The sequence below is a fragment of the Falco cherrug genome, chromosome 1 (genome assembly GCF_023634085.1).
Source record: "Falco cherrug isolate bFalChe1 chromosome 1, bFalChe1.pri, whole genome shotgun sequence".
Taxonomy (NCBI): Eukaryota; Metazoa; Chordata; class Aves; order Falconiformes; family Falconidae; genus Falco; species Falco cherrug.
In genome coordinates, this window is record NC_073697.1 from 25,609,579 (window position 1) to 25,621,940 (window position 12,362).

The 12,362-nt window shown below is 41.9% G+C and overlaps 1 protein-coding gene across 1 annotated transcript; it reads left to right on the forward strand.

Moving 5' to 3' along the window:
• Positions 1 to 10,794: 10,794 nt before the first annotated feature.
• LOC102056940 (interleukin-8-like) lies at positions 10,795 to 12,040 on the forward strand. The gene is made up of 3 exons (XM_027799871.1): positions 10,795 to 10,858; positions 11,038 to 11,173; positions 11,953 to 12,040. The coding sequence occupies exons 1-3, from the start codon at positions 10,795 to 10,797 to the stop codon at positions 12,038 to 12,040; spliced, it is 288 nt and encodes a 95-aa protein (XP_027655672.1).
• The last annotated feature ends 322 nt before the right edge of the window (positions 12,041 to 12,362 follow it).

Consider the following 12,362-nt stretch of genomic DNA (forward strand, 5'->3'; position numbering starts at 1 on the left):
TTACCATAATGTTTGGCATTTCCTTTCAGACTGGGTTGTGAAAAAAGCAGGACATGCTCTGGCTTATACAGAATTACAAGCATTCCTTTCGGAATGCACTATGGTGAGTTTAAGACATGACACACAGTTTTTAATTAGTAACTTCATAAACAAGTATCACAAAACACTAATGAAAAAAGTATGTGACAGAAAGTACTACTGTGCTACAAAGTGTTGGACTGGATCTTATTGCCTATCATGGCAGGAGTGTTTTCGCCAGAGCAACAAAGAATATACATCAGCTTTTTCATTCTGAATATACATTCTAGCAGACAGTGTTCCAAAAATCGATGGTAAACTGAGCTCTATCTTGAAACTGGGCATGAAAGACTAAAAATTTCAATGAGGCTGCACAAATATACTCCACAACTAATTTTCTCCCTTCCTGTTCAATTCCATACCTTGAAAATCAAGCCTTATTACTTAAAGATTATAATAAAAAGGTATGAGTTCAAATGTAATCTGTAGTTGTTCCATTTCCCACACTTCTATAGCATACTTCAAAAATTCGTGCGAAAGGTGAACAGTGACGTACAAGTCAACAAGTGCACATCCTGCTCATTTTGCAACTTCAACTGGAAGGAAATTTTCAAACTCTGGTTTAGTAACCATTCCCCGATCAAAACCACTGTTACATCTCCCTCACTAAAGGGCAAAACAAATCCACATAACTAATAAACGCACAGTGGTTTACAACTAACCAGCACTTGTCTGGAATGAGGTAAAGCACCTGAGCCCCTGTCACCGCTCCTGGCATACAAAACTGGGCAATTTTATGATCTGCAATACTTTCCAAAGTGACTTTCATTTCACAGTGAAAAGTGTTTTAAAACTGCAGAAACAGTTCTGAGAGGTGCAGTGTGAGTACAGGACCTTTGCAGTGCCGTGTGTGTAATTGCAAGCTTTCACCAAAGATGGCTCCAAGTTAACACAACTATATGTAAGTGCTGGACAGTCAAACGCTATGAATATGGCACTTGGCAATTACTCTTTAAGGTAATATTGCCCAAAAAACTGTTTACGTCCCACCTGTGTTAGCTTGCTAGGCCTGCCATGCTCACAGAGTCACTCTGGAAATGCTCATCACGCTCCGCCTGCGATCGGTACCAAACCTGCAGTCAACACAAAAGCAACAATGAAGCTCATGTGCAGTAGGAGGAGTGTTAAAGCAGCCATGTTATTGTGCTGTGAGGTCTTCTAAGACTCAAGGTGGGACATAAGGTTCAAACTCTGAATGCCATACCTTGCCAAACTAACCGTCACCACCGAACTGCTTTGCCAGGATTCATGAATCACCCATCAGTACAGGTGGCACTGAGTCATGGGGTCAGGTTCTGGCAAAAACCTGACTACAGTTTTTGTAGTGGTGCTCCTTGCGGGTCTGAGAAATACCACTCTGCTGTTACCACACCAAAACAATGAAGTTATTAGCATAAATCATACCAGGGGCAACTGTGGCTGCAGCACCCTGAACGCTAGAGTTCAGGATCCTGAAAGGAGGGGGCAAGGCAACAAAACAGGATCACAGCTGTCGTGTTCGGGAGAACAGACTTCAGGCTCCTCAGGGATCTGCTCAGAAGAATCCCATGGGAGACTACCCTGGAAAGCAGAGGGGTTCAGGAGCACTGGTTGATCTTCAGGTATCGCCTCCCTGCCAAGCTCAAGAGCAGTCCACCCCACCAAGCAGGAAATCAAGCAAAGGCAGCAGGAGGCCTGCGTGGATGAACAAGGAGCTCCTGACAAAACTCCAACATAAAAAGAAAGGATACAGGGGGTGCAAAGACTCCATCCCTAGTGATATTCAAAACCCAGCTTGACAAGGTCCTGAGGCACCTGCTGTAGCTGACCCTACTTTGAAGAGGCAGAAGGCGCATGCATGTGCACGTACGTGTTTTTAGGAGGGTGGACTGGGTGTCTCCAGAGGGCTCTTCCAACCTCATTCTCTCATGTCTTTCTGTGAAATTCTGATTCTCCGCCTGGTTCGAGAAGAGGCAATAGTAAGTATCTGGTTAGATCATACCTGCAGTGCTATTGAACATCAGTATTTCCAACCCAGAGTGTTCATGCAATGGTTTGTCGAGGAGGTTGTCTGCAATAGGGAGTGAGAAATCTCTGAAGTCAGACATGGGACATTTGAATCCAAATAAACCTGAAAGATAGCTTTGGGGGATATAGGGAAGCAAAGATCTTTTTCCAAAGCAAAATGAAGCCTACAGGCAGCGTAAGGGCTATATTTTCAAGATGACAGGCAGTGAACCTCAAAGTAGCACAGTTTTGTTTACATCCACTTCAGAGAAAGGGAAAACATTTTTAGTTGTGGTGACAGATCTGATGCTAATACCAGAAAAAAGGTGAACTGGGGAACTTCTTGCTCTCAGGGCTGTGTTACAAATCAGACTGTGAATGGTGAACTTACAGTGTTGCTCTGTTTATTCCCTACCAGCTCTGAGGAATACTTAGTCTCTAAGGTTTGCTCCATCAGACCTCCTGGGTGGTGGGAAAGTCAGAGCTGCTTTTGGACCATCTCAAGGATTCCTAGGAAGGACACAGTGAGCATGAAGAAGAAGAAAAAAAAGATGTCTCAAAGGCATCTCAAATCCTTTAAGATCAGCAAATCCTTAGTGGATTTGGTGGAACAGAACTTTGCTGAATGCCTCAAGTAGAACAGTAAAACGAGAATACAGGAGGCCAGTCTTATCAGGAGATAACTTTTTAAGTCTCATAAAAGCCAGAAAGTAGATGCAAACATAAAGTCTAATGAATTGGGAGAGTCCTAGGTCTCTTGCATTTCTCATTTACTATCTGAAAGCCTATGAAAAAATCTTCTGGAGGACATCCTACTACCCAAGCAGTTTTTGTCCTCCAGCACTGCAGAAATCATGGAGATTTTGCAGAAGTGACCCATTTTTTTTCTGAAGAATATGTGTGACTGACAGAACGAACCTTAAGAAAGACTGTCAGCCAGTGCACAGTCAAGCATGCCACTTCCGAAATGAAAATGATGCCAGATATGCAGGAATCAAAGCTTATAATGACTCTTAACAATTCCCAAGCTCTTCAGCGGTCACATTTAAGAAGAATGGGGAAGGGCTATTGTTTTGTGTGTGTGGTTTAACGTTCGGCTCAGTGACTACCCCCAGTACGTGCCTTACACTCTTAACAGATGGTTTCCTGGTTAACTGTACTAGGACTGTATACCTCAACAGGCTGGACTTAAGAAGAAACAGGCATTGGCAGACATTCCGGGAAAAAAGTGCTGGGGAAAATCAAACTCCTTGCTGCAGGTTTATATCCCTGATCTACACTAATGATTTCAAGCATTTGGGTTTGGCATTGGCTACTAATGGTCTGTGTCAACACAGCTGTTTATGCTAAATTGAAGTGGGTAAATTCCCTTATTCTAATTATGTTACTTCTTAGAAGAGTAAATTAGGTCTGCGCTGGAAGTAAGAGAAATGGTGCTACATATCAGTAATTTTCACATCTTTCATTGAATCCCAATGACAAATACTTTTCCTACAATAAACAGGAGAAGATGCTTTTTATTCAAAGAGAATCCAAGCCCAGGAAGGACAACACTGAAGCATAATACTGAAGAGAGGGTAGGGTGGGAGCAGCAGAGGGAAATCAGGGCTTTTAGAAGTTCAGGACACACCTTAGGAATTCCAAAAGGTACAAACCCACTTGTAATTCTAACTATGACAGTTCAAGATAGTTCAGATCTTGGCTGACGGTGGTTTCGTAAACATCAGACCCACAGTCATAGTGTACACAGATCAGTCACACAGAGATAGGATCTACCTCAGGTTAAGAAAACCCATGTGGGTAGGAAGTGTTTGGGTCACATTACAAATAACTGCTTTCAACTGTCAAGTCACTTGCTTCTGAAGAGTTAAAGATTAGCTTCATCACTTTCCCCAAAGCACGTGGGTGAATTGTAAGTGCACTAGAAGCTTAAGGTGTGAGGAGATATGATTCAGTGTGTAACTACCAAGATGGCTAGACATAGATTTACACTGCTGAACGATGGTCTTTCTAATTTCAAGTTCACAAAATCTGAGAAATGTTACACACAAACAGAGCTGCTTTCCAAAAGTGCTATAAAACTGCAGACAATTGACAGGGGCTTAAAAAATATGAATTCTGTCTTCATACCACCGGGCCTTTACAAATCTAGAGAGCTACTTGTGAGTGCATGGAAAAAAAACAAGGTGCAAATCTCCCTGTCACACAAGTATTCTCCTTTGCTATCACAGATCTGAGGAGTGGGAGAAGGCAAAACAGGTCATACTTAAAGCATTCGTTTGACCTGCTGCTGACTTTTCATCAGCGTTACAAAATCCACGGGAGTTGAAGGAAGTTCTCCACAGCAGGAGTTGCCAAGAAGTCAGAATAATTTTCCATGGGGCTTTCAATTTTATATAGGAACAAAATTACAACATGAAATGAAGGAAAGAAGAGAGAGAGCCAGTGAGAAGAAAAATTAGTTTGGTTCCCCTGAAGACCATTACCTTCCCTCACAGCATTACCAGTCAGGAAAAGTACATGCTGGAGGTGCTGCCTGTGCTCTTTTTTCCTGAGGAGCAGGATTGGGTGGGAAGAGACAGGACCCAGGCCTGTTCCCATCTCAACTGACCTTCCTGACTTCTGTCCAGCACCTGTAACAGCTGCAGGAGGCAAGCAGAACACCCGGGTAACACAGCAAACCAAATCCTTGTCTGTACCTATTAACAGGGGAAAACAATGTCTTCCACTGCAAATACTCAGAACCGACACACCACAGAATAAAGAGAAAATCTTAATCTGCAAAAATCAGCTCCACGCACTCAGCAGGGCAAGTATTTAACCTGTAAATAAACCAGCAGAAGTGAATTCCTGGGGAAGAGTTGGCTGCTCAGGGCCCGCTGATGTCCCTGCAGCGTCTGACCAGCAGTGCTGCCCTGCAAGCAGGTCCTTAGGGTCTGTTAGTTCTGGATGGGCTTCCAGGGTGGCACTTACCTGGGAGCACTCGCCCTCAGCCCCAGTGTCAGAGGTCTTTGTTTAAGGAGCTAAAAACTCTGTCTTGGTTCCACGTGATGTAAATGTACACACAGTCTGCTCCGTGTCCAACAGCCCCACAAGACGCCAGCTTCCCACGTGATGGGGATGGGCCCTCGTGGATGACATGCAGGCTGCACTCCCCTTCCTCTCCAAGTTCTTCTGTCTTCACCTTTTGTTCTCTCAGGTGGGGGCAAGAAGCATACACATAAGCCCTCTACCTCCAGTTCAAACTGATTTTTCCTCCATACAGCTGAAACTCTGAAAATAAAAAATGCCTTGATGATTTACACAGAGGACTTTGAGATCGATGCACTCTCTTCCATCTCCTAGTAGCTGTTGTGCTTCATACCACCTCACTGCCTCTGAGTTCAGGACCTCGTTCTCTTCAGATCTAGATCCAGTGTCAAAGCATGACTCTACAGAGTTTCATTTATTCCCAATTTACACCAGTAGGTGGATGATCAGAATTGCAATACCCATGTAGCACAGGGTTGTTAGTTCTGCTTTGCTTTGCAATAGGTTTGAAAATACAACAGTTTTGGGAAAACTGTCATTACTTTATCCTCCACCCTCAAGTAGGTAAAGGCTACCTAGAAAATAGACTTCCCATTTTGGCAGTGCTGTGGGGATAGAAACTTGCACAGAGGAGGAGGTCAGGGAGTAAGGGATGGAGTGTGATCAAGTGGGATCTTCTCTGGTCCCTTCCTTATTCTCAACTACTGTTTCTCCTCAGTCCTGGAAGTCTTGGCCTTGTCACATTAAATAAAATATCTGTTTGAGTAACCCTTTGGTTCATGTATTGTGATCACTTTTCAGTTATGATGATTAATGAAAAAAGGTATTTATTTAATATTAAAGACAACACATAGTGATACCAGCTGAAACACTGGAAAGCCCCTGAGTAATGCTACCGCATTTTTTTTTTCCTTAAAAATACAACTAATGCATTCAAACCACAGTGGTCACTTTTTCTTTGAAGAAGTCATTGCATATTGAGTAGCATGAACATCCTAATCATGCTTCAGGCAGCATCCTGTTTTCTTTTTTTTCTTCTTTTTTTTTTTTTTTTTACCTTCCCTCCCCCCAATACTACTTCCTTTTCTGGAGATGACTTCATTTCACATGCAGTTGCTATACACAAGGGGAAATCCCAGGAATATACAAAGGCAGATATTTTCCATCAAACCTGATCAGTAAACAGCTTCTGATTGTATTGTGAATCGGCCAAAGGGCACAGAAAGGAAGGACTGCAATTTTGGATTCCTCCAGACTGCTGAAAACTGTGAATAGAGTCCTGAGTCAGCCGTAAATGTTCTGCTTGAGGCTCAGGGACTTTTGCTGAAGCAATGCTCAACATCGCCATTAACGAATTTTAGGAGTCCAGCTGTAAGGGTAGAGTACTAAATGAACAACACTAGGATTCAGAACAGTTAGAAAGACAAACAAGGGGAAACGAAGCCAGCTAACAGAAAATTCAGAAGAGAGAGAAAGAAGTGACAGCGATGGGTTTAGATGCGTTACACAACTGTGTGCTGCTGGAGCGCTTGCTTGTGCTGCAGGGAGATCCACGTGGCAGGTCCTCTCAAGGCAGAACTCCAAGGCACTTCTCCTACCTCTAAACCAGAGATTTCACCAGCAGTGAAGGTGGAAAAAAATATTCACTGGTATAGGTGTTGCAACTTACTGCTCTGCTGCAAGAATCATGGGCTGCACGGAAAATACAGGAACAGGGAACATCATCTCCTGCACCGTGAGGAAGTGGCAATGTGGCACAGCAGGGCTCTGGCTCTCATCCTTGTTCTCAGAAGACTTTGTGCAACTTTATGACTAATTAATACCCTTTTGTAAAAGGACTTGCACAGTGACCTTTGTAACACCTGCCCAGTAGAAGGCTAATTCAGAAAATACACTTTATTTCCATGCCCACCACTTCTAGAAACAAATGAATGCAATTTATTGTTAGAAAGCTTCTACATTAGAAGCATAAACAGCCTCAGGAAGAGGGGTGCAGACAACCACACGAATTTCAGTAAGTCTTTCCTGAGAAGAAGGGCTCATCAGAATGAGTTAGGCTTTCAGAGAAGAGGACGGATATTTTTGTAGAGGACTGACCCAGTCACTGCTGAAGCTCGTCAGGAAGATATGTATCTCATGGCTGCACTTCTCTTTACAGCCATTTATTCCGTATCTCTCATATAGAAGTCATCCAGTGTAACAGTTGGCAAACTTGAAATCTTGGGGTTGTTTTTTTTTGCTGTCTCATAAAGAAATACTTAGGGCGGAAAGACATATATGTATGGTATTTGTAACTGTAAGTTAGTTCTGTTTGGCCCTCTCAAGTCAGCCAAGTTGCCTCAGGTAGAGCTTCATAGTAGAGATGGTCTCACCGCCAAAATACAGATGACACTGAAGACCCAGACTGCCAGAAAAAGACCCAAAGATGTTGAGACATTTTCACTTTACAGATCAAAAGTACATACAGATTTTGCACACAGAAGTATAAGAAAATAAGAGGAAGAATTTGCCTGAAGGAAATCTAAAGCTCAAGTAGGACCACCCTTTCCTGCTGAATGTAATATTCTTGAAAAAAACCCAACAGGAGTTGTCACATTCACTGACTCAGCTGCTCAGTTTTTTCTAAATTATCTTTTACACGTTTGGAGGCAGGATTTCTGAAAATACTGGTGAACAATCACTGAAGAAGATGAGGACAGAGCAGTCCAAGGGGTTCCTCTGTGTAAAGAAAACCCCTATTGCCTGTGGGACCACAAGGAAATTTAAAGTTCTGGGTCACTCACAAGTCAGGTGAAGCTGGGGAGAAGCATACAGAATTTAATCTGAGAAACTCTAATTTTTTCACTTGGGTGCCTCAAGCTCTCTCTTGCCCTTTGCTACGCCACAGCATAACTGATGTGGAAGCCTTGGTTAGCGGAATTAGGGAATTTTATGCCTGCTGTAGCACCTACAGATTGTTTCAAACTAATCTAGCATGTACCAGTTTTCTGTGTGATTTGGACAGGGACACAGGATAGTCTCCATTCCTGTGTGTTGTATATTGCTGATAAGTAAATAATTTCTCAGTAATATTATCACTTGTTAGGTGTATGCCAAGAAAATTGAAGCTTCTCAGTAACTGTATTTATGACCCTGATGACAAAAAAAGGGTTTATTCAGCTGAAGGCTACCAGATATTGTTAACAATAGTCATATTTAAGGCTTAGGAATTATTCTTTTCAATCAGAGACCGTATGCATTAGAAATTCAGCAGCTTTTAAGTCACTTGCCTCACAGCTCCCAAACTAGGTCCATGTAAATGAATTGAAACAGCAGCTCCTCTTTCTCTCCCAAATCACAAGAGCTTAAAATAAAACATGTGTTCCTTCCATTTATAGTTCATCTTTTCTGACTTCCCTCTGCAACTACAAAAGGAATTTTATCTTTGCTGACTGTGGGGTTTTTGCAGGTCAAGTCGTCTGCTTTCTACCTCTTAAATTACAAGTCAAAACACGGGCTCCAGAACTCTAGTCAGTTGTTCCCATTGCTGCATATCAAGATTTGTTACACTGTAATCATTATGTCATCTATGACAGATGCAAGACACCTAAACCCTTTCTTTGTATCTGAGTAATAACGTACAAGAGTCACAAACATCTTACCTGCCTGGATCAAGAAAGCAGAGACAACGCTTCCTTAAAACAAAAGAGGTGGTAGGTTTTACACAAAAACAACAAAGGATAACAACTTTTTTGCATATACAGAACAGAAGTAATAATTTTATCTTTGAGTTAATGAAAACCATGAGTGAAATTAAAGACAAAGAACAGTTTCTTGGGTTTATTTGGAAAAGAGCTCTGCACTCCTCAGGCAGTGCAATTCACACTTCAATTTTCTCCTTGCACGCAGGCCAGAAGACATTGCCATTGATACTCTAGTTTGCATTTCTGTAAAGGGTTTGCTGTGCATGAAAATAGTGTGTTAGGGGGAAATAAAAAGTCCAGAGATAGGAATGAACAAGCCAGCCTATGCTGCTATCAGGCAACAGAACAACGTTTTGTATAAAGAGATCAACCCGGAGAAGCGTTAAAGGCCTACAGAATTATGAAGGAAATGGAAATTTAGCTAAGGATCAATATTTACTTCTTGTTTTCCTATAAAAGAATCAGGAGGCAGCAAATGAAACTGGGCTCAGAGTAGGATACTACTGGGGATAAGTCTCAAAGACACTTGATCTTTTCTTACCCATTTCTGGCCACCTGCTGATGGCCCTGGTTGAAGAGGCAGACCTCTGGTTTGCCAGAAGGGCTGTAACTGAGTGCTTGCGTGCTCACGTTAGCTAATCCAGCTATGCTCACTGCAAGCTGAAAATTTACGGGAAAAACAGGCACTTAATTTCATATCTACATATCTTGTTAGCTACTATCCAGAACACATCCCCTCAGACTATTTATAAACTTCACTGTGTAAAACTACAGACACTGAGCTACACAGTAATACGAATTGGAATTCAGTCCGGCATACATAAATCTCTGTGTCCTTCATGATGAGTCAGAGGACAATAAACCTGTATTCACTCATGTCTGGTCCTATGTTTTGTTCCTTTGCATTATCTGGCAGAAGAACAATAATGAGATTCCTTAATGTTTAACCCCTCAAAAAACCTGGTTTTTTAGTATTTTTTTTCTATTTTTAATAAACTGACTTTATCTGAATAATCCTCCTTCATGAACCCATCTTCACTTTTCCTTTAACTTTATTGTAATCAGAAGATATCTCCTCTCTACAGGGTTGGATTTAAATTTGCAAAAGTGCCTCAATTTATTTCAGAAGCAGAATCTTGCAGCGGCTTTTAGAATTTCCCTCTGCCTAGATTTAAAGCAGCAAACAGTGAAGAAGTTTTGGCTTCAGAAGAAGCAGCCATCATCAAAAAAATCCACCCAATCTGGCACAGCAATTCATCATATCATCATAATATATTTAATGTGTTCTCAATAGTACAACAAAGTCTGTCCAAATTCTGTTGTTTATTTCAGTGATGCTAGGTTTTAATGTATCAAAAAACACTGTAAGTATGTCTGCAAAGTTATCTCAGCATATAAAGAAAGGTTTTTTGAAAATGTAAGTGCATATAAGGACAAGGGGGGCTCATGAAAATCCAGTTCAAGTACCTATCATTTCTACAAAGTATTAGCTCCTACTTCTATCATGTCTTAAAATGAAAAAAAAGCAAAGCCCAAAGGCACACAGATGGAATGTCACAGATCAAATTCCTTCCACCAGAACTGGAAAGTCACAAAAAGTAACGTAATGATAACATCAAAAGTATGAAAGTACAGAAGAAAATAATCACAAGAAATAACATTACAACAACCCTATAGATTCCACAAAGCTAAATACAGGGCAATTTTGTACATATTCTATCTTTTCATATTTATTTAACTAATTAAGTGTTTTCTGTTAATGAAAAACATTTTTGTGGTCATCTAGGGAAAGGGGCTTACCCGCTCACCTGTGACTCATTCCACAGCAGCATCTCACAGGTTGGGAGTTTCCATGGGTATGACCCAGCCATGATGCTGGAGCACAGCAGGGAGGGCAAGACAGTATATAAACACGCAGCTTCCAGGGCACAGGCACTGGCCACCCTTGGGGGCTATCAGAGCTCATCTCACCACAGAATCTGAACCAGGCAATACGAGGCAGAGACACTCTCGCATCATGATGGGCAAAGCTGTGGCTGCTGTCCTGACTCTTCTCCTGATCTCAGCGGTTGGAACAAAAGGTAAAGAACTCCTTCCTAAAGTTCTCCTAACTAACTGCTAGTGTAAACGCTGACGGGGGAGCATCCTGTCTTACAAGCGCAGCAGGTAGCTCTTCTCATACTGTAAGCAAAGAGAACGTGCTGTGCTTCCCATGGAAATAACGGAACAGTCCAACTTTATTTTTCTTCTTGTGCCACAGGTAAGGCACTGCCACGCTCAGCGATGGAGCTCCGGTGCCAGTGCATAGACACCCATTCGAAGTTCATCCACCCCAAGTTCATTCATAATGTGAACCTCACCCCCAGCGGACCTCACTGCAAGGATGTTGAAGTCATGTAAGTGCTTTTGCAAAACCCTCCCTATTACTTAACAAGAAGGAAACAGATTTTACATTAAGGATGATGTAAGTGTTCCCTGAAAGATGTCACAAGCTAGCAGGCGCAGCTACTCACAGTGCAGAACAGCAACGCTCGTTGCTGTTAGAAATGACATACTACGTGTTACAAATTGTGTGTTGGGTTTGCCGTTCTCTTCTTCGTAAACACCCCATGCAATATTTTGACCTAATCTTGCAGTCATCAGACAGCAAATAACTTCCTAAAACTCTGAATTCCACCAGCATATGAGAGGGTAACTAAATGCATGGAGCTAGGCTGAGCAAGCGATCAAAGTGTGAATTTTAACAGCTAGGTCAAAAAAACAATTGCACTTCTACTCAAGACTACCACTAACATAGAAGTCATACAATCCAGTCACAATTCCAGAACTTTTCCTATAACAAAATTCCTGAACCAAGACAGAAAGGTTTAGCCCTTCAGTTAAACACTATTACAAATACAAAGCAAGTTGAGGGAGGGGGAAGCAATTTTGAAAAGACTGAGAGTCCTGCAAAGGGTTTAATGCATTCAAACAAACACATACGAGAAGATATGAAACCATTTAAAATAAAAAAAAAAACCCACACCAAAACCTTTATGTTAGGCCACAGCCTCAATGGATACAACTTAAAGGAGAACGTGTCAGTGTACACCTGGAATGATCTCACCAGGGAAAAAGGGAATTGCCTTGGAATTCCCTAAGTAGACCTTTTCCCTTCCTTTCTCCTCTGTTGCAGAGCTACCTTGACAGATGGCAGAGAAGTGTGCCTGGACCCCACTGCTCCCTGGGTGAAGCTGATCATCAAGGGAATTCTGGACAAGTGAGTCATTTGTTCTCAATGAGTACAGCTTATCAAAAAAAACCATTTGAAATGAGCTAGCAAACATTTACAGAGTAAAGTGCTCAAAAATTCTGTCTCCTCAGGCAGTTACTACCATCTGTGCTTACTAGCTGGGACAAATACTGTAACTGCTTTGAGCTTTGATTATAGCATTAGGTTCAATCCCCTACTGTGCCGCATACCCCATGGGAATGTTAGCTACATCTCTTTCAAGGCATAAGCACATTGAAAACCTGCAGCTCAAGTGCTCAGGAAATCTGGGCGTTAACCAACTTGTTTTCTCTTGCTTGCAATGGTAGAAAGCA

Coding starts and splice junctions, on each gene's coding strand:
- LOC102056940 (XM_027799871.1), top strand. CDS start 10,795: ATGATGGGCAAAGCTGTGGCTGCTGTCCTGACTCTTCTCCTGATCTCA. Junction 10,859..11,037: donor CTCAGCGGTTGGAACAAAAG/GTAAAGAACTCC, acceptor CTTGTGCCACAG/GTAAGGCACTGCCACGCTCA. Junction 11,174..11,952: donor TGCAAGGATGTTGAAGTCAT/GTAAGTGCTTTT, acceptor CCTCTGTTGCAG/AGCTACCTTGACAGATGGCA.